This window comes from Oenanthe melanoleuca, chromosome 6 (genome assembly GCF_029582105.1).
Source record: "Oenanthe melanoleuca isolate GR-GAL-2019-014 chromosome 6, OMel1.0, whole genome shotgun sequence".
NCBI classification, from domain to species: Eukaryota; Metazoa; Chordata; class Aves; order Passeriformes; family Muscicapidae; genus Oenanthe; species Oenanthe melanoleuca.
The window spans coordinates 17,204,318-17,230,745 of record NC_079340.1 but is presented as its reverse complement, the minus strand read 5'-3'; the positions used below and the strand labels follow the sequence as shown (position 1 = coordinate 17,230,745).

General features: G+C 42.0%; 1 protein-coding gene across 2 annotated transcripts; it reads right to left on the bottom strand.

Annotated features, from left to right (window-relative positions):
• Positions 1-172: 172 nt before the first annotated feature.
• ZNF488 (zinc finger protein 488) lies at positions 173-24,453 on the bottom strand. Of its 2 annotated transcripts, none has more exons than XM_056495484.1 (4): positions 24,380-24,453; positions 12,446-12,668; positions 8,343-8,571; positions 173-6,414 (listed from the first exon to the last, which is right to left on the bottom strand). In XM_056495484.1, exons 2-4 carry the CDS (start codon positions 12,659-12,661, stop codon positions 5,252-5,254), a joined length of 1,608 nt encoding a protein of 535 aa, XP_056351459.1. In that variant the 5' UTR covers positions 12,662-12,668; positions 24,380-24,453; the 3' UTR covers positions 173-5,251. The 2 variants fall into 2 exon arrangements, with proteins under 2 accessions (XP_056351459.1, XP_056351458.1); XM_056495483.1 differs by having other exon boundaries at positions 24,267-24,434.
• Positions 24,454-26,428: the final 1,975 nt, after the last annotated feature.

The following is a 26,428-nucleotide window of genomic DNA, read 5'->3' as shown; positions in this document are numbered from 1 at the left end:
GCTTGTTGTTAAACTTTTCAGTGTTGTGGAAAATACTTTAATGAATTAAAACCCATACAGAATTTCATGTAAAGTGTTATACATATGAAGAATATTAAATATTCTTAATGTGGAAAAAAATGGAGTAGTCAATGAATGAGTAAACAACACTAATGTATTTCTTCTAATGTCTTTTAATCCTCTTTAATATCTAAATGATCCAGATAAACTGCTTTGTTTTCTTAAAAACAATCAGTTGTGCTGTCATGTACAAACAATGTTAATTGTTAACCCTAATATTTGGAAATTTCAGCTATCCATTCAAGGATAAAAAGCCATACCATATGGGCACAAATAGCAAATAAATTCTTCCCAGAGGAATATGGGAAATACATATGTATAATAAATATGTCTAGAAATTGAAATTCACTTGGTAAAACAAACAGTGAAGATGCAATTGCTGGTGAGTCCATTTTAAATCAATAATGCTGTTAGTTCACTAAAGTGATCAATTTCAGTGGAAAACTATTGTGCAATCTTGAGAAATTTTATTACTTGACAAAATATTATTTGCTATTTCATAGTACTGGCTAATTAATATTGAAACTGCCAGGCTTAACAAAGGCCTGTGTGTTAAAAGCAATTTTTCCTGTCTTCACAAACTGCTATGTCACAGTTATGCTCATCTTAATGAGTTTAGACCTCATAGAACTACAGTCAGTAATTGTGTAGAAAATTACACTGCATTGAAAGGTCTGAAAATCACAAAAGCACAAATGCAAATTAGTTATGGAAAGTCCATGGTTTGTGGTTTAAATGAGAAAGTTAGAAAGTTTTTAGGGAGGGACAAGCAATTTGAGAAGAACACAACAGGAAACATGATGAAACTGCCACCCTTCTCTCATCTGGTTTCAGAGCTGACATGGAAATTCTAAGTTTGTAGCACCATTTTCTTATCATCCCACCTAGAATAACTTCCTGAATTTTAATCCTAATCATGTTCCTTTTAAAGGCAGGAAGAAAGGAGTTATTGTATCAGACTACCTAGCAGCATTCATAGAACTCCAACCAAGAAATGACAGCCAGCTTTTATTTCTTTTGTGCTGCCTTAGTCCAGTGATTTCCAAACTGTGCCCTGAAGACCCAAGGAAGCATACAAACTGTCTTGATTGGTGAAAAATTAACTCATAAAAAACAAGTAAATATGTAAATAAGTAATATGTAAATATTTCTCAAAAGCACATCTGAGTGTCATTTTGATGGAAAAACACATCTTCATCAGAAAAAAATTAGGGATCAGTGATTAGTGAGTGAACAAATATTGTAATCTGGCATTTCCTTTTGGTAAATTCATTATCCATTGCAGAAACACAGTCTGCACAGCTAAGCTTGACAGCACTGTGTTGTGTCCTTTTTCACTGATCCAGAAACACGTCATGAGAAACACTTGTTTGATCAAAATGAACAGTTAGTTGCTAACAAAGACAGGAAAAGAACCAGTCAGGTCACTGCAAATTGTCTCCTCTCATTTTAAAAACAAAATTATTTTTCTGCCTTCCCTAGCATTTCTACTCGTAGAAAAGACAGAGATCCTTGCTATAAAATTACAGTATTTCACAGGGACAGAATGCAGTCCTCCACAAACCCCCTGTTCTAGTGAAATGCTTTCCTTCCAGCAGGATTTCATCTGCACCAATTTGAATTTTCAGACTTCTAGACATAAGGGGAAATAAGTTTCCAGCATGACTCAATTATAGGAAGTTTGTTTTTCTTTGTCTCGTTAGGCTTCCTTCTGCTTGTTCAATATTTGGTTCACTCAGCTTTAATACAAGTATTTTCATTTAAAGAAATAAAATCTGCAAAAATTTTGGATAAGCCCCCTGGTTTCTGTAACTCAGTTTAGATGAGACACTCAGTTAAATTTGAGACACATAAAACACTTTCTTGTGCCTGCATAAGGAGCTTTACACAAGGGCTGGTTTTACACACAGGGAATCAAGTTCTGGTGCTGTTGGCATCTGTGGGTTTTGCACTGATACCAACACAGATGCAGCAGGAAACAAGAAGTCATATTGTTTGGTTTGCTAGATAAGCCTTAGTTCACAATTCCCTTTACCTCAGAATAAGAAAGAATTTATTAGCGCAATCTTTATGCTGATGGCCACCTACAAAATAACAAGAACAGCATTGCACACACTGCCTGCAGTGTGATTTCCATGGTGCAAGAGGGAAATCCTCAGTCTTTACAGATCAGGACCACAGTGCACTGCCCCGAAGCTGGAGGAGGTGAGGAAAGTACCAGAAATAAAGCTTATTAGAAACCTCTCCTCATTTTTGTATTTTGAATCAGTTCTTCCACTTTTCGTAACTGCTTCTCCTCATAACTCTCTCTCTGTGAACAGAAGGCATTCCTACATTGCTTGGTATCACAGTAATGTATATAAATATAATATAAATAACTGTAGCTGAGATATGCCCACAAGGAAAATGGGTAAGAGTTCTTACCTTTTTTTTCCCCAAAGAAAACAACTCCATAACACAAAGGGAAGCTATCTCTCCCTGTAACCTTGCTGCCTGCTTAAGCCTAATACCTTAAGCAAAGTGAAGAAGTTTGATTACTGGTGGGAACTCTCAGGCTGTAGGTCTAACACACTATTTGAAGAGTTTTGAGACTTGGCATCTGTGTTTCAGTGGTTGATTTTCTACACTTTGTCCAACACAAAATCAGTGAAACCGTGTAATCAGTAAGATTTTGTACTGCTTCTTTGTGATCTAAATTATACACCAGGTGTAGTGCACTGGAAATACAGGCATTTGGAGCAGGGTAATGTTGAAGTGATGTGCCAAAATAATACTGAGGAGCATTATACAGCTAGTCCTGTCTTTTTCCAGAAGAAATCTGAAGCTAGGTTTCTAATCATAAAACTGTTAAGAAAACACGGCATCTTTCAGTAAGTACAGAAGAGAACATTTTACAGTAATGGTACCAAAAAATCTTTAGTCTTATTTATACTGGGCCAGGCTGATCTTAGAGTAATTAATATAAATCAGGAGTAGCAACATGGAATTATTCCGGATTTGCACTGGAATAAATGAGATCACAATCTGGCCTAAACTACTAATGGGAAATATAATCCTGACCACATATGAATGCAGTTACACCACAAAGTCCTTCATTACACTTTATGGACACTGACTTCACAGTAAACTGGCTGGCAACCAGGTAAAGTGAAATTTGGCCCATTAAAATTTGCCATAAATATATTCCTTACACAGTAAATGTTATTGGACAAAATAGAGATGGAAAGATTACAAGAAAATGACACCATCCCCTACCCGATGCAAGGTTGCTGCCTGTGCTCCATGTTTCAAAGTCTTTGCTCATTTTGGTTTTTAATGATTCAAGTTGAAGAGCTTCCACCACTGACCTTGAAAAGCTGTGTTACAATCCAACCAGAACTGTCTCCTGAACTCAAAGGCATAATGTAACAAGTTTTATCACTTTCAGTTTCAAAAATAAAGCTGGGGTGCACAGCCAGTGGTTGGCCTGCAATGAGAAAAATGTTTATATTAACAGGAAACAGCCATGTATTAATGTTCAGCAGCAATATATTGGGAAGAATACAATCTCCTGACTTAAAGAAATTTCTCAAGAGATGACAGTGTGTTATGTTGGTTCCATCTGACAGCCTAAGACTATCAGTCTCTCTTTTATCGTTCAGATGTGTTTACTTGCTGATACTTGCATTATCAGGCTGGGTATTGTCATGGTAACTCAAAATTCTGTCCAGTATACAAAAACCACTGGAGTATATCATCAGTATGGTGGAATGCACAGAGCATATTGAAATGTCCTTTACCCTCAGCTGGGAAACAAGAGGTTTCTGATCATTCTCTGTCTGAAAGGGAATAATAGCCCTTGGTGAGGCAGGTGACATTCAGAGACAGGCCAGAAAAACGTCAGACAACCTGAAAAAAATACCATACAAGAGCAGGAGAAATGATTGTTTGATGAACAGTGTCATAAACCATCAAAATCAAGCCCCTAAATGGATTTTAAAAGTAACAAAAGGCTGATTAGATGGACTTCAGTAACAATAGATAGTGTTTCCTCCCACACTGAGCAGTATAAACGCATCTGCTGCTGAGACTCAGCAAAGCTCAAAACAAGGCAGGCAAGAGAAAAATGTCTCATGGACAGGCCAGAGAAAGAATATGCCACTTCCTTATTTAAAAAGTTGGAATTGGCCCACGCAGAAACCAGAGGATAGACAAGCTGGTCTAATGCAGTGCAATTCATGTACACATGTATCATTCTCTGTTTCTCTTCTAGCAGTTATCAGAACAGACGCTTTCATCCACAATTAAAGTGTGCAGATTCTATGTATCAGTAGCTAATTGCAACTCAGATACCCTAACATGCTTCCTTTGGTATATCTAAAACCTGAAAACCACAGACTAAACTCTACTCCCATCAGATCTGAATGCCTAATAAAGTCACACAGATCTTTGAACATTTGCTTCCTGTCTATACAATAAGGTTGACAACAGCTCACATTTTTATAGACCTACATTGATTTCACTGTGTAAAAGATATTTCAAAAGCAGCAGAGCCTAGAACAGAATTTGGATGTTCAGCTTTACAAGTTCCATTCTCTTTGGCAGTCTGCCAGTCAGTTGTTGACCATCATAGATTTCGGTCTTAAATTCAGGTTATTTTCAAAGCCAAGGAGATGGTAAGATGTTAGTTTTCACCCCAAACATTTGGTAAGAGAGCTGATTCAGCTGACATAAAGGAGTAAGAGTCCACCAATGCTGCTAGAAATAGTAACTACTTTTTTTTTTCAGATATAAGCTCTGATTTTTCTAATGCTTAAAGGTTCCTCATTCAATGAGGTGGTTGTTACTTCTGCATTTACATTGTACTGCACAGACACCAGCAAATCAAATATAAGCAAAGACAACTGTGTTTGCAAATCTATAATTTTGTTCCCTACTCTGCAAATTAACACTGCATGTGGATTCATTTCACTAGTTTATTTCCTCAAAAATAGGTTGACAAGGGCTAGGTTGAGTTTTCAAAACTTAAAACCCACTAAGACTCTTGTAAACATTTCAAAATTTTTTCGCAAAGCATCTATTATAAGTTATTGTAAACAGTGATTTCCTGAAAGAAATTAATGTAAACTCAGAAAGAAATTATTTAAGTGAACTATCATTCCCTTCTTCATCCAACCTGCCTGGTCCCTTGGTGACATCTGTCAGCACAGCTCTAATTATGAGAGGTCATGTGCCGGGATAAATGATGGCGTTCTCGGAAGTACTCATGGCAAATGGGACAGGTCAGCTTCTCCTCTCGTCTCCTCTTGCACTGGGATTCACTTGAGGAGTATTCTTTTTTGTGATGGGACCGCATGTGGAAGACTAAATCAGATGTCATGCGAAAGGACAGGTTGCATTTGGCACACCAGTTCTGGGCAGCCACTCCAAAGGATGTGAAGGTGGGGGGAAGAAGAGTCAAGGAGGAGGAGGAAGAGGAAGTGGTGGTGGTGTTTTGTAACTGTCCTCCTGCTTGCTTGGGCCACGGTTCTGAGGTATATGGGAAAACATTGCTCCGAGTGATGCTTGTCTGCAGCATCTGAGCATTACACAAATCACTGACAAAGAACTTGGAATTGAGAAGAGTGCTGCAGCACATGATGTCTGCAGTGGCAATGAAGCCAGACAGCTCCCCCAGGCTCTTTGTTGACTCACTCACGGGATGAGAAGAATTTACTGCAGCTCTTTCTGTTACACACTTACTGGGTTTGCTGAAAGCACTCTTCTGTTCTCCTCGAGCTCTGGTGGGCCAAACAAAGGAGAATGCGCTACCAGAGGAGTTCAGCAACACTTCCTTTGACACCTGCTCTTTACCAAGAGGGACTGTGCCATCCTCCAGCTCTGGCTCCTGCAGTCTCTCATTCCTCAGCTTCTCTTTCATCCTCCTGACCTCAGTGAAAGCACTCTGCTTCTGCTCTAAAGCATCCTTCCTAGCTGACTGCCTCCCTGAACTAAGCTTCCAGAAAGAACCAGTCAATGCATGCTCTCCCCCAACCTCCTCCTTGCCCCCAGAGTTACGTTCCTCAGTCAAATTATTGGTTTTCTCCAACAGCACTGTTTTCCTGCTCCTGTTGTTCTCAGCCTCTTCAGATTTTGCTCTCCTTTCTCCAATAAGACCATGTGCATCATCTTTACAAGCTGCCATTTTGACTTCCAGGTCCCTTGCCAGACTGTGGAAATTCGTGGTCTGCTCAGCTAGGTTGCTCTTTTCAGTTTTAGGGTTCTGGAAATTTCTCCATAGCAGAGCGTTCTTCTCTGGGACGCAGAGGAAGCGGACATGGGACAGATAGGAATGCTCACATTTAAACACTCGGTCGCATTCTTGGCATCTCAACTCTGCAGAAACAGACAACAAGTGATGAGTTTTGCAAAGGTGGAATTGTGGGTGGATGCAGATCCTGATCCTGTCATTGACACAAAAAACCAGAAACCTCTTGTGTCATACAAGGTTACACACGGTAAAACCAATGTGAGTGCAGAACCAGGTCCCTTCCTGCTATGCAAAATGTCACGTTTAGTTGCTTCCATGCTTCTGTGCTACTGGCAGAAATTATTCCATTAAGATTCTCAAGCCTAGGTTTTATTACATAAAATGTAATTATATTACAGAAAAGTAGATAAAATGGCCAGTACACCATGATCTAGATAAAACCGTTTAGACTTTATAATGATTTGAAGTCTAAACCCAGATTTGGGTCTACATTTCTTAACTAAGTCACTGGCTTTAATTCAGAATAAACATTAAATATTATATATCCAAGCAATAATGAGTTTTAGACCAGGATTCAAAGATTTTTACATAACCCTCTATTTTTAGGATACTCTGGAAGTTTAATACCATTAAAAATCATCTGACCTTAATGCCTGAAGCCCTTACTCATGCTTCTTTGGAAAGCTGTTATATGCCTTAAGGCACACATGTCTGTGGCACATTAAATGATGTTCAAATAGCAAGAATAGCAGTGATGGGCAGGAGGAATAAGGAACACTCTTTCCTTGTGGTCTTCAGATCTACTGCACCTCTGGCTCATTGGGATGATTGATTTCCCATGAACAAATGTTACAAAATTCAGTAATCAATACAAATATGGTACATCAAAACCTTTGTAAACTGTATCCATGTAACATTATTTCACAACACAGCAGTTTTAAAATGCAAGTGATGCCTGACAGCACCTGAGGCCTGGGAAAGTTCATAAACTGGTTGAGTAGAACTAAAAATTCCTAATTTGGGACTCAGCACAGCTTAGATCTCTTTACAAACTACAGAAGATGAAATTTTTATAAGAAAATAAGGCTGATGAAATGGGTGGAACATTATACCTGTGAGATTAAAGTCTTGTGTCTAGATATAGTGTTTCTTGTGCAAGTAACACTCTTCTCTGGTAAATTCAAAGAGCTGGCAGTGTGTAACAGAATACATTGAAACCAGCTGGAATGATTTAGTCAGTTCCTGCTATGAATGTGTCTGTATTAATTTAATACTAATTTACAGGCAAGCACATTTCCATATGAATTTGCTAACACATATCTCTACCAATCTATATAAGCTTTGTTTAAAACAACTAAAGGGAATGCAGAAAGGGTTTTGTTCCAGTTTAACTGAGTAGAATTTGGAGCAAATTACAGCTAGAGTCAGACTTGATACGGACCTGACTGACTTGCTTGATATTTCTCTAATCTGGATTTTTAGTTTAGATTTTTAGTTTTGTAACAACTTCCAGGTCCATTTCTTTTGGAGCAATGAATTTCCAGCAACATTTCAGAAATTAAAGCTTGCTCTTTTTCTCATTTCTACTGAATCCCACACTAAATAGGCTGACTGTGCTGTATTCAGTACTGTTAGGTTTGTTATGTATTTTTAAAGATCTGCTCATTTACAAGATTTAAACAGAATATCAGCCTATACCTGATTTCACAATGTGCTAAAAAAGGCCTATTTCCAACTGATACTTCAGACTTTTAGGATTTCCAAGTTATCAAAGTGGATAGATTTCCATTGCATAGCTCAAAAATTTTAGCATCTCATTCAAAATCCCTAGTGCACCATTCTCTGCTAGAAAGTACCAATGAGAATGGCATCAAGAACTGCAAATTGGTTCTTGCTCTGTGCCTCTAGCTCAAATCTCAAAGCAGAAGGTCTTTTCTCTCAGCAGACCAGACTTAGACATGTTTTGTATTGTTACAAGACAACCACCTCCTAAAGAAGATGCAGACTCACTTCTGTCCTCAGTGACCCCTGCATTCAGCAATTTGGTACTTACCATTCTGGGGGCTCTGAGCTTTTATCTCATTGAAACCCAAGAGGCTGGAAAGCTCCTCATCATACCAGACAAGCAGTTCCTCATTTTTACTGATTTTCCTGGTGGAGCGATAGTATAACTGACTGTTTTCTAAGTAAGCTTCCAAGTTCTGCTCCTTGCTATTGGCAGCTGCTTGTACGAGTCTCATCCACGGCAGTCCTGAGGGACTGTGCACAGAGGTAACATCCACCTGTGAGGCAGGACAAAGAAGGGAAGTTACAGGTCTTGAGGCTGAAGATTTTCATCCAGTCCAAGAACAAAACCTATTTTCTGCCTCTCACTGAGCTCACAGGACAAAGCTGTGAGCCCAATACACCTGCCAGGGTCACCAAATCCAAAGACATCACAGGGAGAGGGCTTCCCCAGTGTGGGGGCTGAGAGCTCTGGGAATACAGCTGTGTGGAGGGAGGAGGAGACACCAATGCTCATGTGTAACCTCCCATGGCAAAGCAGAGCCTGGTATGTTGGTCAGTCCCTGGCCCTGTCCTGCACAGACTACCCCATGGGGTGTGGATCACTGAGGTACACGAGGTGTGATCCTCTCTAAGAAAGGGTCCCAATCCTTGGGATATGAAAATGGGATATGAGTCAGGAGATGTGCCAATGCTGTCACTCGGGGACTGAGTGATGTGCAGACCCCTGGATCAGTGCAGTGTGAAACTGTGGGAATGAACTCACACTTAGGACAGTTGCATGTGGAGTTTTTCACAGACATAAAAGGATATGGATGGGGGTGTAAGAAAAATCATGGTTATTTGATTCAATACCCCAAGTAAACATCTGCATATCTGTTTGGCTAGATCACATAAAATACAGATTTTAATATATACAACTAAAAAGCACTTATATGATCTCTTTACTTTTTCATAACTGAAATTACGTATGAAAAGTATGCCTTTTTTACCTTTGCTAGGTTAATTAAATTAATTGCAAGGTGTCTAAACAGATAAACCTCATCAGATCAATACTTTTTGTTAAATAATTTCTGAGAGTTGCAAGAGGTTGATTTGCTTTCAATTTGTGTTGCATGCAAATATACCAAACAAATTCAGTTCAAAAATATTTTTCAGATTGTAAGGTTAGGCACTAAAATCTATAAAAAATAATATTGAGTCTATTGCTCAAATTAAATTTCCATTCTGTCTGTATATTACAGCATAGTCCTAAATCACATATAATTTTTACTCCACAGATCTCCTGAGTCATTCAGTCACAGGTTGACAATGAAATAATGTAAGTACAAAACATGTGGCATTGTCTTCCTCAATCAGCATGTGACTCCAATCTTAGTTACTTTATTACACTGGATAGGGAATGATTTATTTCTTTATGTGTTATTCGTTGGTGTTTACCATAGCAGATCTGTGCCCTCTGCAACATTTGAAAGATGGGGAAGATTTTCATAGCTTGAAGGCTAAAACACAGGTTGATCAAGGGCAACATTTATATGCATAAAAACTAATTTTTGAAGCACTAAGTCATTGTTTAGAAAGGAAGAAGTTTGCAAATGAAAAATGTCTAATGACAAGTATGATCTAAATTTCACCCCAAGCAATGTATAGCTCTTTGTTTTCCACTAATTGCAGGGCAGCCATTCATTGGTGTTTGGTACCAGGAACAATATTTTGGCTAATTATTTCTCTGTTTTTTTTACTGACTATTACCCACCCTGAAAAGTTTGATCACATTAGTAGCTTGGATACAAGAATGAAATATTACGAGACCATTAGGATAAGAGTTACTTAGTGTAAGAGATAAATTAGCATGCCCTGAAACTGGTTCTCTCTAAATGCCATGGTAATTAACAATGATTGAGAAATACAAGTGCCTGACAGCAACACAAGAACACCCACCCACACACAGTGGCTGTAACTAATAGCTATGACAGAGGCTGTCATATTTTAGTTGCTGTGTTTCAGAAATACCAAGCAGCCTCCCGGTGCTCTAAGCAAAGTCAAAGGGAGCACAGCTCCACCAGGAACCAGGACTCCAAGGAAAGAGCTCAGTGAGCTTCAAGTAAGTGAGGAGAAGTACCAGATGAAAGACAAGATCTGGGTGCTGCCAACTAGAAGCATGAACCAGCTTTAGTTTTTTCCATGTGCTTAGAGACACTATAAACCTGGCAAACCCACCCTCTCCTGGAGATGTCAATCCCCCAGATGGATCCTTTGCACCCACACATGAGATAAGACCTTCACAACCCAGCATCTCAGTCATAGCTTAGCTATGGAGGAATGGGGCTCCCTTGGGAGATGCTGGAAGAGAAGAGAGAAAATAAGGCTCTTCCTTGAAACCCCCAAGAAGTTGTAAGGGGCAGAGAAATCAGCTGGAAAGAACTACCTGTGCCAATGTCTGCCAAGGCATCTTCTTTGCCCAAGTGTACAAATTGGGTGAAGGAGCTCAAATTAAAGTCTCCAAGAAAATGAAGAAAAAGAATTATGAAGTCCCTCTTTGGTCTAAATGAAAAAGCCCAGGATGATGAAAGCTTTGTTAGAAATAATATTCCCCAAAGTCTTGCAGGAGTGCTGATGAACTATGATGAACAGAAACCTCAGTTATAATGAATCCAGCTTGCCAAATCATTCCTGTGTATTTTCTATTTGTACTATACCAAGCAGAGGAAAACCTGTTTCTTGTTTTGCACTTCAGTGCCATGATGACAATATAGCATCATGATTGAATTTTTAATTAATTACTACACACAGTTAGGAGCCTAATGGTAGTCCCTGATTTCTGGAAGGTTTACTTTTAATTATGAGTACTTAACAGGATATGGGACTACTGATTGCATCTGAAACAGCTACTTGAACAGAATTTCATGTATTTACTGCCAAAAGACAGAGATCTGAGCCAACTCAGGCATCCAATTTCATTGCTGCATAGCAATTACTTAGCTCAAGTGTAGAAAAACATTAAAGCCATCCCTCTAGAGGGCTCTTCCAATGTAGAAAACCTTTGAGGCTCTCTCTACAGTAATTCAAAACTCCCAGGAGAAATACAGAAATATTCCAAAAATAAAGCCTTATTTCAGGGCAGGTCTCTCTCCAAAGTTTGTTGGTCTCCTGGAGTACTGATAATACTGTTCAAGAAAGCAAACTTGTGCCAGAGACTCAAACAGTCAGATAACCCTGAAGCCTCTTCTTCTCTCTCTTAATTTGTCTAAAGCAGAAGTGTAGAACAGGTTATCTCCCAACAACTGTATCTTCTATATTACTCATATGCCTTGAGATTTCTCTCCTCCAGGGCACAGAAGTCTCAGACAAACATGGATCTCTCCCAGATGCATCCATGCCATAGAATGTGGGAAACTGGCTTTCCTCACACTGCAAAACACCTGTTTTCACTTTGACCAACAGTGCCTGAAAGGCACTCCAAGCCCCAGAAAGCAAGGATAAGTAGTCAGCATGACAAACTGTGGCTAAGCAACAAAAAGAAAATTGGGGAACTAGAGCTAGAGAGTCCATTACAATCTTGGGTTTCCTGCTTTCCCTACAGTGATTGAAAAGTGTAGCTGTAACACAGACAGATCTAAGGAAACTTTAGGAGGTCCATAACAGCAATTAAGTTGTGGCTGCCCAAAGGGTGTTGGGCTGGTTGTCTGACTGCCATTGTGGTTTCACTTTTAAGGATAAATGAACATACTGGAGTAGCAGCTACCTAGATCTGTAAATAAATGCTGGGAATGTATCACCTGCATGAATCAGTGCAATGCCACAGTCTTCCCCCTCTGTTCTCACAGGGCTGTCACACCTCCTGATAAACCTCCTTTGTCCTGACAAAACCTGAAATAGAGGTTACTAAACTATTTGTCCCTCTTCCCTCCTATTCCAAGTCAGATCTGAAGCAGGTCCTCAATCATCAGCATAGAAGTATTCTTCCTGCAAAGGAAACAGTTTTCCTTAGGTCCTTCCAGTCTATAGCACATAAATCAGAAATGCACTGGCTCTCTCTCTTTGAAGGAACTGTTACTTGTGCTGAACAAAACAAAAACCTACCCCTTGCAAAATTACCTTCTCAGAGACAGTGTAACTCTTTTTATGATGACACTTACAATTTTGTCATACCTTAAATACATAGTGGATGTTCCGTCTATCAGAACACTTGAGAGCAATGAAAGCTACAGTGTCCAGCAGGGTGTTCTGCAGCATGCATGGTCCAAAAACAACTTCTTCAGGGATGTCTTGTGTGGTATGAACAGTAGCCAGTATGTCTGGAAAATGGTGATGCAGAAGCTTGTTGTCACTTGTCCAAAGGAATTTAGGCAAAGATGTTAGTTCCATTATAAACCTGTAAAAAACACAAGAAATCACACTTAGCATAGAGATGGAAGTAGAAGGTGGCATCACTACTTGAATTACAAGATTCCCAGGAGCTGTAGGTGAACTGTAAGAGTATGCCAGGACACTGTTGGTTATTACAGAGTTTACAGCTCTATTAACAACCAGTTCAGAATGAGAAAGATTACTTTGCACTAAACCAAAATCTTAGGTTTGTAAACAAGTGAATTACTCTTCCTGGAATAGAGAGACAGTCCAAGAGTTCAACTGCTGCTCTCTACAGATAGAAGTAAGAAGATTTGGGAATAAGAAGCAAAATTTTTAGTGAGTAGAACTCAGCATATTCTTAAGCCTATTCTCAGATATCCTTCTTATTATTAATAGTTTGTAGAAATATGGAAAAAGTGGAGAAAGAGAACAGAAACAAAATAAAGCAAGACTTTTTTGAAACACGTTTTGTAAAAGTAGTGCTTTTTTTTACTCGAGTACAATATCAGTCTAGTTTCTGGTTAAGCTGTTACAAAATCAGGAATAACCTGAGTCCTGAGTCTATCCAACCAGAATGCACAAAATCTGTGGAAATTCCTGAAAACAATAATTTTTATCCCACCTTAAAGTATATGTTATCAGGTGTGGTTGAGAAAATCAAGTATATGTTATCAGGTGTGGTTGAGAAAATCAAATCAGATTATGATTCTTTGCATAGTGATACTCCTAGCACAATGTAAGTAGAGATTCCTGTCTTAGAGGATAAACTTTCCAGCCCTGAATGTAGAATAGTATATTTGTCATTGCAGACACAACTTCTGCAATTTAAGTCCCAATCTGAGAACTCAGTATGCAGCAAGGAGAAGATAGGCTTGAGTTGTCATTCTAAGCCTCTCTAGGTTTCTAATAAAGATATTGCCATCTCCAGCTCCCAGCTGGAGGTCATGGAAAATCCCTCATTTATGCCATCAAGAGCTGAGTCAGGTCCATGAGGCAGAGAAAATTAAAGAGAACAGCAACAAGCCCTGAAGAGGCCTTAGCCTAATAAATACTGAGATAGAAGAGCTGAAGATCCAGTCTAATCTTTCTCATTCTCTGCCAACAGAATTGATTTTTTACTCACTGACTCATGAGTTAAACTGAAGTGGTATAAAGACCTCAGGAGAGTTGCACTGATTTAACTAAATCAATTTCTAAATCAATGTAGTTAATTCAGTATAATTTATTCCTTGTAGGCAAGGTCTAAGACCCTAATTTAAAAATATTAAAATGCATGGTCAGATATTCAGTATGTAGTAAGCACCAGAAGGATGAAGGCCAAGACTAGATAATGAAGGGAAAGAGTGGGATAACAGACATCCTCTATCCAACCTCAAGCACCCCTTGAACTCGATATGCAAGTTTCTAATTGTCTTGTTAACTTAATACATGATCAGACAAAAAATTCCCCAAACCTACATGTATTAAGTGCCAAAGTCTCAAAGTGCCACCCTGGCAGCTGTGGAATTTGAGTCTTGTATGGAAGGGTCACTTTTGTGAAGAGTTGCGAGAAGGACGTGCTGTGGTTGCACAGCAGATGGGACAGTTACCGTCAGCCTCCCACCGAGAGGTTTGGGCACCGGGAGATCCAGATCCCTCTTTTCCAATCATTTGGCGAACGCACCATCTAGTGTCGCAGCTCAGCATTACACAGTGACAACGCGGAGCGGGACATCGCCCAGCCCCTGGTGCTGCCGGCGCTCTATCGCCGCAGCTGCTGAGCACCCTGCCGGGCAGCAATCGCTCCTCAGGAGTGGGGCATTCTCTGCCACCCTCTGCTCAAACAGGAGGTCAGCTGCCTGGCCAGGTACTGGGTTTGATAGGGTCTGGTCAGGGTAATGTCACGGAGGGAGAGTGATTTAAATCTACAGTGATGGCTTTTTACAGTGCTGAAGATGTGCTGCTGTAGTTAGAGTGGAGAGTGGGGATACTCTGCAACATCATTAGAAGAAAAAGGGTGAATCTTTTTTGACAGTCTTCAAATATCATGACATCCACAAGATTTCAGCTTCTGTTACTAAGCTGAGGGATAACAGTGAGCAAACATGACTGTACTGCTTTCAAAAATGAGCTACTACCTCTGCAAAAGGATCCTGTGGGTTTTCCAACCTGCCCTTGTTCAGGGGCCTCCATTCCAAAGCGCAGATTCATCCAGGGCAGTACTGGAACAAGCCCTGTCCCCTGCACAGGTGAAGGGTAGTAGGGGGTTCTCTGGTAGCTGCCACCCTTACCATGGAGAACTGAAATACTGACTTCCTCAAAAGTAAAGACTGAAGCTTGAGACATGACTTGAGAGAAAAGAATTTAACTGACTTGCTTTCTCAGCTCTCTGGTGGAGCAAAGGAAATCAGACAGATGAGCTGAAGGGAGGTCAAAGGACCATGGACAACAGGAGTAAGAGATGAAGACAAGATCCAAACAATAAAGATCTACAAAAGCATCACAGGTATCACTGTAATATTATGGCTGGATTGTGCAACTCGGCATCTGCAGCATGAAAGAAGGTACCCACAGACAACATAGGCAATGCATTTTTATGACAGACTTTTAAAAATTACTTTTCAAAATGACTTTTCAATGGCTGCTGCTGTTAAATCCAGCCATGAGGCACTTTTAAAGAAAGTTTACTAACAGATTTTGCCTTTGTCCCACAAGTCTGAGAATGGTGGTGTCTGGAGAATGCACACAGAGGTGCCTTTTCAGTAAACTCAGGAAAGTTTAGCAGTATTCCAAGCCTAAATCCACATAGTGTTCTTCTCCCATTAAGTCCAGTCAAATATTCACTGACTCTGTACAGAAGAAAATCTCAATAGCCAGAGCATGTTGCCAGGCGCCCCAGCCAGCTCTGCCTTTCTCAGTCCTGCCTCCACTCATGGCAAACCCAGAGATAGCCAAGGAACAGCTGTGTGCAACATAAGGTCCAAGTGCTGCCAGAGGGCATCTGCTGGATTCTCACAGAATCAGCAGGAGTGTGGCTACACTGTGGCACCTGCCAGTGCAGAGGTGGCTGTATAATAGTCAGTGCATACCTCATACCTTGAAACCACCACCAGAGATCTCAGAACTGCTGAAATACAGCAGCAGCACCCAAAACACTCAAAATACACAGCAGAAATTAGCTAGGGATAAAAAAGATCATGTGTAAGTAGGCCAGAATATAAGTCTGAAAAATCTGAAATACCCCTCAATTTGCATGTAAGTTTGAACCTCCACATGTTTTTCATCTGGTTATAATATAAAGCCAAAATTTCAGCCATAGTCAAGATGCTTGAGAGTTTTTTAAATAAAATCTCCCTTAAGTTTTCAGGGACTTCAGACTTGAGACTGAATGAGAATTTTACACCAAACCATGAATCCAGTACTTGAGCTCTTGTTTAATTATAAAATCTGGTTTCAATGCAAATCTCACACTTTTGCCGTCAGTCTTCATAGTCAAAGGAAATTCATTAAGAACCTACAAATGGAGTCATAATGAGAAATGGAGAAGGTATACTAGAATGCCTGCCATTTTAGTTTGACAGGCTGAAGTAGGTAAATCACTCACATTCTTCCCAGTGAGTGAAGGAGAGAGAAAATTCTCATAACAGAGAATTCCCCATGATTTCACCAAACTGACTACTCTTGTAGTTGATTGTCATTGATTTCCACATTTTGACTACTTCCTTTAGTGAGCAATAAATCTGCTGTGCCTTCATTTCTTACAAATTCACTAACTGTTGTACATATGACTTCATTCCCTCTTCCTCTACTATGTAGTAAGTTTACAGAACTCTACCATAACTTAATTGTGAAGGTCAGATCTTCAGGTCTACATCATGCAGGAAATTATATGCTTGTCTCAAACTGCCACTGCTTCCCATGATCCCTCTCACATAACACGATTTTGCTGTTCCCACTCAGGTTCTGCATAAGCAGTTCCTATCCCTCTGGGATCACCCACAGACGTCTCTGAGAGGCTGAAATGAAATAAATATTTATAGTGCTTTAGTAGCACATTAGACTCAGATCACCTGTTAGACACTGGGTACTCTCCATATTCTATCTGTCACAGATGTGAATTCTTCATATGGATGAGTTTAGGGATTTGCTGTTTAATGGACTCTTCATCCCCCAGAGAGTGTCTGATACACATATACCATGTCCCTGAGTGATGGATTTTGCATCTTGATTTCTGAGAAGTGTGACAGATCTGTCAAAGAACGAGGACCTATGGGCAGGCAACTCCCTATGGATTATGCAATTCTGGATGCTCCATCAAAAAGCACATGAAATAGATGAAGCTCACAGCAAATGCTCCAAGCCTGCTTGCCTCCAGAGCAGCACACAAATTGCTAGTCAACTTTTGGCTTCCTGAGTGTTCTTCCAAGCTGGAACTCTAAAGACAGCCTTCTCCTAGTTTCTCCCCATTTCCTAGCACTTGTATAGCATCCCATTAACTAATTAGGGTTACAGCTTCTGCCGTCCTGAAACATGTATACATAGCTCCTGTATCTCATGAGAAAAACATGTTACCAGAGAGGAAAAGAAAGGAATTTTCAGATTCCTGATTTTCTGCTGCATGGCCTTCAGATGTCACTGCAAGCTCTTCTAAGAAATGCCCAGAATTTCCCAAATGTAGAAATACCGATTTGAGCAAGGACTCCCCTGCATTCTATTTTCAGAGGACTTGACCCAGTTCTCCTTGCCACAGTAACCCCACTGAACTGTGGCATCATTTGGAGCTTCTTAGTTGCCATAAAGGCACTGGTAGCCCTGTATTAATATTATGTATGCAGGTGGGAAGGAAACAATCACATTTCCAAGAGGGGAACCATTCCAGCCAGAACTTATTTAGCTAGTTCAGCTCTTCACAATCGAAACCAGAAGCAGATAATAAAAACTGTTTCTCTAAAATTAATTTGGTTTTTTAAATTGTCATTAGGTACTTCTATTTCACCTTTACTTCCATTTTAACTGTAGGTTAAAAAATGGCATAGAAGTTACTCTTAAAAAATAATTGAAAGTATTTGATCCTGGAAAGCATCATCCCAACCATTTCTGTATCTACTCCAGACTTTCTCCAGAGCAGAGGTTAATGTTAACACTATAATTCTGCATTTCCCATGTCAACAAAGCTGAAAGAAAAAAAAAATAAACAGAAATATAGAATACTGAAGCCATCATTTCCTTCACCTTTTAACTTACTCCTTTCTGCTCCAAAGTGTGAAGGCATTTTCCCTGAAGCATATAACCTGTGACTGTGCCAGTGCAGTCCTATGGCTGCTGCCAAAACTGCCTTTGATTTCAGTAGCAGGTCTGTTGGTCTGAGGAATCCATGATCAGACACACAGTGTCACGCACAATAAACTACAGATAATAAAGGAATTGAGCTGATGCAGACAGAGTGGTTCTGTCTGCAGCATTTATTATTTTCTGTTGTTATATGGAACTGAGGATTCTTAACAGATGAAGGAAATTTCAAGGGAATACGAAATAGAAAAGTGAGAAAATCAATTCTTGGGTTTTATACAATTGCTTTTCTTCTGTGCCAGATTTTCTTCTCCCTTTATTGAAGTTGTGAACTGCAAAAAAGAAATATCAAAACTAAAACTGAAGGAAACTGGCAGGAAATCAAATAAAAGAATGGAGAATTCTTTTTTTAAAAAAAAAATCCTTGAACCCACAAAATAAATCCTGAAACTAAACCCTGTTTCCTAAATTCAATCACAAGCTGAGAAGTCCTTTAAAAGCATGAAAAGTCTAAACAAGTAAATTCTTTTAGCTTGCTGCTTCTGCAAGACAAGAGTTTATGTGCTTCAACTTGGGTGCAGGTCAGGTCTTTGTGAGCATTAAATGATATCTCTGCACCTTCACTGCTGAAGTGCAAATGAAGAAAATTGTACAAAAACACTTGGAGACACAGCTATGTGTTGCCATTCCCAGCCTTTCTGGGATGAACAAAGCCATCTGGGGGTTTGCTGCACCTCAGACAAATATTATACCCCTAGCAGAGTATGCAAAGGTCTTAGATTACCCTGGAAAGGAAAAAATGTCTCTGGATTTTACGAAAAACTATTCATATGTCACTCATTTCTAAGTTTCAGGTTCAGCAACCTGTCCATCTTTGAGACAGACATAAGACAATACACACTGAATTTCTGAGCTTTGACTATGCTCTTTCATCTTCCCATTTTTACTGGTCACAAATTTGGATCTCAGCAGCGATCCTGCAGAGAAGCAAGAGGGTGGCTGATCCAGAGGCCCCTTTCCTGCCAGTCACATCCATGTTACACCCACGCATTAAGAACAGCCCAATTAGCACTGATGAGGTAAATGAGAGAATGATAATAAAACCTGTGGGGGTTTTTCTTCAGTCAAGTGCTACAGCTGGGGCATATTTTGAGTACCTGTCTTCTCAGTTCCTCACAGCTCTTGATGTACTGCTCATCTAACATACCCCCTGTTCTCCTGGCATGATTCAATCATGCTTGCCTGAGGTGCTTACCTGAGCTAGGCATCTGGGAAGAAGCAGAAGGAAATACAATTATGCATCGAGGAGGAATTTGTTGACTGCAGAGATGAACAGAATCTAAAGAGAGTGGAATAAAATCAGGACTGAACTAGCCTGATGCATGTAAATGGTCTTCCCTTGGCATTCCAGGTACCCCCAGCTTCTTCCATCATACTTCTCTGTACAGCAGCTGCACAATTCTAATCTGACAAGTACCTAAAAATAATGAGTAGAAATAGGGAAACTCACTGCCTGGATTCCTCTGGAATGATCAGGAGGCAGCTTGGGGTGTGGAGTTTGGTGTCCAGTTTGAGCTTTCAGAAACTGGGCCCTTATGGAGGTTTTATTGTGGATTAGTTCATGTTTATGGGGCACTCACCACTTTATTATTGTATCATCATGATACCTTCAGGGAGCAGTTCTCCAGTTTTTACTATTTTAAGGTTCTGTGGTCTTCAGATTGTCTTCCATCATCTGAAATCCCCAGCACATGCGATGTAAGCTGACAGCTTTTGATGAACCATCATTATATCTTGGCTGGATACCCAGCCTAGTGAATCATGAAACTGCCAAATCTTTTTATTATGAACAATCTCTCAAACTTCAGTGGGAATAATGAAGAAGACAGAGTAAAATCCCTGCTTGGAAATTAACAAATACCTCAAGCTCCACATTTGCTTTCAACAAGTCTTGTGACATACAGGACCAGTTTGCAAGTGGGAACTAAAAGAAAAGTTTTTGGGTTTCTTCTTATTTTCTCTGAGAATAGGGAAGTTGGAGTGGCCTCTCTCCTGATGCATGGTAGCTGCCATACAGATATGTAGACCTCCCTCTCCAAAGCAGATGAAGATTACGTCACATCTTCAAGACCACCACAAGGATGCAATTTCGTCTTTACCTGATGTCCAGGAACAAAATGCCGGGGATTGAGCATCACATCTACTTTGATGAGAAAATGACTGAGATTTGAACAAGTTCCAGCAGAGTCACATACTCTCTCACCCCACTGGCTGTCAAATGGCAGCCCAGCACCAAACTTCCCTATAGTTTTTGGAATATCCACATTGAACCCCTATTTCTGCTTCCACTCTCTTTCATGGCTGGAAGTGTGGTAGGTAGGAAAGGAATGGGCTATCCCACGCAGCTGGAAAGCCTGGTTAATGCTCCCTTGTTGGGATGTGTGATGCAACAGCATCTGCACAGCTCCACATGAAGCCTCCTTGGATTTAGCTGGAGGTTTTGAATCTGGTGGACCATGAACAACAGGGCCTCTGAGGTCTCTGTTCCATCCCTTCCAGTGCTCGACTACAAGAACTGCAGTGGAGGCACTAGGAGAACTCTTGATATTTTAAACTGGACAATGAGCAACAGTAATACCATGCTGCATCTTTTGGAAAGGATGAAGTACATTTATTTTCTGCAATCACAGTGGTTTAAACAGACTGGGTCTAGGAATTTGGCTTCATGATGCATAAAATGTCAATATTCCTTTCCAGTTGGGTTGGTCCCAATGACAGAATGAATGCTTCTGTCTGGCACTCTGCCTGATCTAATGCACCCTGTTGGATGGTACTGGACTGTACAAGTCACTCATAAATCAGACAATCCACCTGTGCATAAAGAGGAGATGACTACAGCTCTGTAGTCTACTGGCTTTCAAAGAATTTATTTTCGTGTGAAGGGCTGACTCTTCACTGGCTTACAGCTGTTCTACTTAATGAAGCAGTGCATTTATCCACTACTTCGCTCCTGTGGTTTCAAGGCCAAAGACCTAAAAAACAGGGTTTCTGTAGGATAAAGTAATAAACTGTCTTTCTGTAGGATAAAGGGAGCATGTTTTAATTCTTCAGCCAGGAATGAGTATTATCAGCCTGCAAATGTTATGAATACATAAGTTCAATTGCTTGAACAGCTGTACATGCCATACACTGTATGGATACATTTCAGTTCAGAGCTCACAGTATTTCATATTCCAGGCATGAATTGTGCTGGTGGTCACCTCAGAGACTTGGTCCGGTTTTGCACCTGCTGCTCTGGCATTGTTCACCATTCAGCAATTGACATAATGCTCCAAAACATCATGGGAAGTTTGAATTTTACAGGGACATCCCAAAAGAACAGAAAGCAAATGTTAGTCCATGAGAGGGGGAACAAAGAAGGCAGCTATTCATCTGTCACACAGTGTAAGAAAGTTACTTGTCACACAGATGTGTGCACCTCCTTTCAGCAAAATCCTCAATTCACATGAACAGCAGCCCTGACCACAGCAATCTGTGCTAACACATTTGTTCTCACATAGATCTGTGCACTTGTTCCTTTACCCAGGCATTCATGCACACAAAACCACCATTCCCTGTATGGAGCCACAGAAAACGGAGAAACAACAGCAACCAAACATGCTCCAAACTCAAACAGCATGAATCAATCACAAACAGACTGAACCAAACACAAACACACTAAACCAAAATGTGTAACTTGTGAAAACAGCTATAAATATTTGTCTTTCCTCTTCATACAATTCACACTGATGTCTCTTTTTCAAAAATTTTCTGAAGTTACATTATCTGGTTGAATTTAAAGATATATTAACGTATGCTCCTATTCAAGAGTCCTGCTATTGATTTTGGCAGCTTTAAAAAAAAGTAGTGTCTCTTCAAATGTTTCTTTCTGACAAAAAAAAGCATATACATGTGGTGTGTAAGCACATACATAAAGATAGAAACATATATATACATACATGCATTCACAACCGTACATATAGCCATACCTGTTTATTTTTTGTGATTTTGCATGTTCATAATTTGTATTTAAAAATAAATACTTTTAAACAAAGATCAGTTACTTCCACATGGCTGATGCTGAAGATTTCTTCAACAGTACTAAGTGGCATTAACTTGCATTAATCTTATTTACATTTGTGCTAAACTTACTACATGATGTCAACTCCAATAAGAGCAAGTGACAGAACTGAAGGAATATTCAAGGTGAAATTGCAGGAAGCAATATAAATAAGTTATTTTTTGCTACAATGAAGCCAAGAAACCTTTTAATTGAAAGTGATTTTGTAAATTAACATAGGTCTTACCTAAAATAGTTTGTTTTCCAACAAAATATTTTGTTCTTTGACCTGGTGTATATCAATAGCAATTGCAGGTAACATAAGACTGTGCTGCAGGAAAATTATATTAACAGAATCACAGCATTACAGACATGGGAATATTCATCTGTTAATACTAGGATTTTGCCTACTAATTTCTTTTGCAAAATCTTTGGTACAGTCTGTAATTCTTACTCATAATTTATTTTTGTACTTTCTCATCTGGTTATATTACTGTTCAGCTAACGGGATCTAAATATTTTGACTTTACATTAGTATTTCTATGGCTACAAAACTATCTTCTCTATAAAATTATATCTCTATAGCAGCTCTACTTTGCTTGGAAATACTGGAAAATGGTTAAATACAAAATAATTGCATTCTCAGAGGACAGCTTATGCTTTGGTGTAGTTTCATAGATTAAAGAACATAAATTTAATCACCCTACTGCCAAAAGAATGTCCTCTGTTTCTCTCTCTCGTACCAATCATACTTAACATATGGTAACAAAAGCTGTGAATTGTTACATTTTGCATTTTTAAAAGCCAAAAATAAAGGAAAATTCCTGAGACATAATTTATTATTAAATTCTGAATTTCATGCATGATTGCAACTGCTTTTTATTTGAAAGCAACTATACTAAAAGTACAAAATTATTTAAAAATCTTACCTTTCATCAATTTTCTACTGACATTTCTTTCAACTAGTAGCTGTCAGTTCTCAGAAAAATATCATTAAAATGCTTCAAACATTTTCAGTGGACTGAATTCTTACAGAAACATTTTAATGTAAAGATTTGTAAATTTGAAGATCAATGTGACATTTTAAAGTGAAAGCAACAGCAGGTCCTAACTTAAGTAAGAAATTTCTATATGGATATCTATATGATTCTATGGATATCTCTATGATAGCCATGATACAAGGAATATATACAAACAGGGAATAACAACGTGAGCTATTCCAAACAAACTTCACCAATTTCATAAAAGCAATTAGACCCTAAGTAAGTACCTAAAACAGCCACGATGCTGTGATCACCTGTCGAAGTCGGAGGATGAGGAGAGCTGTAACCAATGAAAAGAGCAGTGATACTGATGCTCGAGAGTTCCCGGTGAGAGCAGAGAGCCGGGAGGGAGGAAAAGGGCTGCTGCTGCCGGCGGGGCTGCCGGGGGGACCCGCCTCCCGTCCGCCCGGGCATCGCCCCCGCCAGCGGCAGCGGCAGCGGCAGCGGCAGCTCGGGCCGGCACCGCCGCTCGGGGCCCCTCGCTGCCGCACGGAGCGGGCAGTGGCACGGCCAGGGCTAGGCGCGAGTCAGCAAGGGACAACCCCGTGCCCTCACCTGCTGCCCGGACTCTCCCTGCAGGTCCCGGCCGTGCGGCAGTGCCCGGTGCCTCAGGGACCCGTCAGCCAAGGGACCCAGGGGCGGCAGTGCCCGGTGCCTCAGGGACCCGTCAGCCAAGGGACCCAGGGGCGGCAGTGCCCGGTGCCTCAGGGACCCGTCAGCCAAGGGACCCAGGGGCGGCAGTGCCCCGGTGCCTCAGGGACCCAGGGGCGGCAGTGCCCGAGCCCCTCAGGGACCCAGGGGCGGCAGTGCCCGGTGCCTCAGGGACCCAGGGGCGGCAGTGCCCCGGTGCCTCAGGGACCCAGGGGCGGCAGTGCCCGGTGCCTCAGGGACCCAGGGGCGGCAGTGCCCGGTGCCTCAGGGACCCAGGGGCGGCAGTGCCCGGTGCCTCAGGGACCCAGGGGCGGCAGTGCTCGGTGCCTCAGGGACCCAGGGGCGGCAGTGCCCGGTGCCTCAGGGACCCAGGGGCGGCAGTGCTCGGTGCCTCAGGGACCCAGGGGCGGCAGTGCCCCGGTGCCTCAGGGACCCCGCGCAGGCCCGGCCCGGCCCGGCCCGGCAGCGCAGCGCCCCGCGGCTCGGGAGCACAGCCCGGGCGGGACGGACCGTGCTGCTCCTCTTGGCCCCGAGACCCTCGCCCGGCCTCTCCGCTCACCTGGGGTCCCGCTTCAGCTCCCCGCGGACGGGGGATCTGCGGCGCCGGGGGCCCCGCCGCGCCCCTTCCCGCTCCCGGGATCCCGCCCGGACAAGTGCCCGCGGAGCTCTCACCTTAGCTCACCTCACCTCACCCCAGCGCCGGGGCCGCCCGGCCCCCGAGAGCCGCGCCGCAGCCCCGCCGCCGCACCGCCCCCGCTCGCCGGCACCCTCCTCCCGCCGCTCCCCGCCCAGAGCAGACCCCGGGAAACGCCTACCGCAGCTCCTGCCCCCGACCCCGCCGCCAGCAGAGCCACCGTGCCCCCCCGGCACCGCCGCCCCGCCCGCGGCCCGCAGCCCTCGCCCGGCGGGACCATCCCGCAGCGGCTGCGAGCCACAAGGTAAAAGGATTGCCCTTGTAGCGGTACCATAGACCCAGGAGTTCCTTTTAAAGTTGGAGGGGAAAACCACAGACACACGCGCACGCTGAAATAAACAAAACAAAACCATCTCCAAAGCCGCCTTCCCACTTGTCCTTTACATCATCTGACAACGCTTTTGAATAGGAGGCTCTTCTAGGAGCTGCAGGTATTGACAAGAGCCGCTTAAAAAGAAAACTACTGCTTCATAGACAATACTCGCAGGATAAAAATTAGGACTTTGAGGTATGAAACGATTTGTGGCACAGCTGGTATGTAAAATAAAACCATCAAACGTCTTGTCATAATCAAATATACCCTAAATCTGGACTAGCGACATTGCTTTTGAAAGATGTCGTTCCATATAAATGCCTTTAACGCCTGGTAGAAAATTTTTATGAACATGTTGACAAATGAAATAACCCGGGTTATTTGATTAGTGTCCATGTAATCTGAATATGGGCTTGTATCAGGAAAAGAAACGTCAACCCTTTAATGCTTTTGAAAGGATGGATTTTCGCTGCAATTAAAGAGTAATACCAATAATGAGAGCGAACCACTCTCACTGTGTTCTGTGATACAGGGATTAGAGAGGATAAACTCAAGAGTTCCTGTTCTCTTTTAAAATTCAGCTCGGGCCGAAGGAACAACATTGTTGAGAGCAGCGGGGGTTTGTAGCTTCCCAGCCGCCCTGGAAGCTCCGCGTCCCACCGCCCGCCCAGGAACGGGTGTGCCGGTGGCATCTCCTAACACCACTTGGGAAACATCTGCCGGTTTGGGATGCAGGTGTCAGGAAACTGGGATGGACAATTCCCACTGTACTTCATATCCCAAGAGTTTATATTTTTTGCAGCCTTTACGCAAGTAGCGACAGAAGGTGTAAGAAGGGACAATTAGACATGGTCTAATCTAATCTGCTTTACGGAGCTTGAGGCACCGTGAGAGTGCGCTGAGGTAACCTGTGCCGCAGGGAGGGTGAGATCCGCACCTTATGGTCAGCTCTGCTGGTGCTTGGTGTGATTTTCCTTCGAGCAAGACCCGATCAAATGACTCCGAGCGCCAGGGTCACCGGCTCTGCCCGCCGGTCCCCTCCTGACGCCACACAAACCTCGCTCGGGCTTGGGACCTGGCATGGGTGTGACAGCCACAGGAGGGGCTCAGGCCGGTCGGAAAACGTGTTTTGTTTAAAACAAAAAGCTCCGGCTCGCAAGCCCCCGCCGCCCCCGGTCCTCTCCTCTCAAGGGCTGGAGGAGCAGGGAAGGGGCGCTAGCAAAGGCGCAGCCCCACATTCCCCAGGGTGTTTCTGCCCAGCACTGACCATGGCAGAACTCAGCCGTGCCCTTGCTTTTGCATATGCCCACCTAGCCCTAAAACGTGCTCCTCTCCGGGCCCTTTGGAGGAGGCAGATGTGCACGCCATCTCTCTTTGCAGAGGACATGTTAGACCTCAGAGAAGGGCAGTACACCTTATGGAAAAATAGTGATTTTTTTTTTTCTCGGCGGTGCCTTACTTTGCTTTGGAGACTCCCTTGAAGTCTGCCGCGTTACTTTACGACACAATTTGATATTCACGAGGCACCTAGAGAATCTGACGCTATCAGCATTTTTATTCCGTTTTGAAAGGCTGTGTGTGCGGGGAAGGGCGGCTGCTTTGGGTAGGGGGTGGCGAGGGCTCCGGGGACCCCTCGGGCTGCGGACACTAGTGGGCAGCGGCGAGGCCGAAACCCGGCGGCGAGGGAGGAAGCGGGGGATTCCTGCAGCTCAGC

Bases quoted from the DNA above. Each gene is read 5' to 3' on its own strand.
- ZNF488 (XM_056495484.1), bottom strand. From the start codon at position 12,661: ATGGAACTAACATCTTTGCCTAAATTCCTTTGGACAAGTGACAACAAG. The intron at 8,572-12,445 runs GTATGACAAAAT...CCTGCCTCACAG, and splicing joins ACATCCACTATGTATTTAAG to GTGGATGTTACCTCTGTGCA. The intron at 6,415-8,342 runs GTAAGTACCAAA...CTGTTTCTGCAG, and splicing joins AGCTCAGAGCCCCCAGAATG to AGTTGAGATGCCAAGAATGC.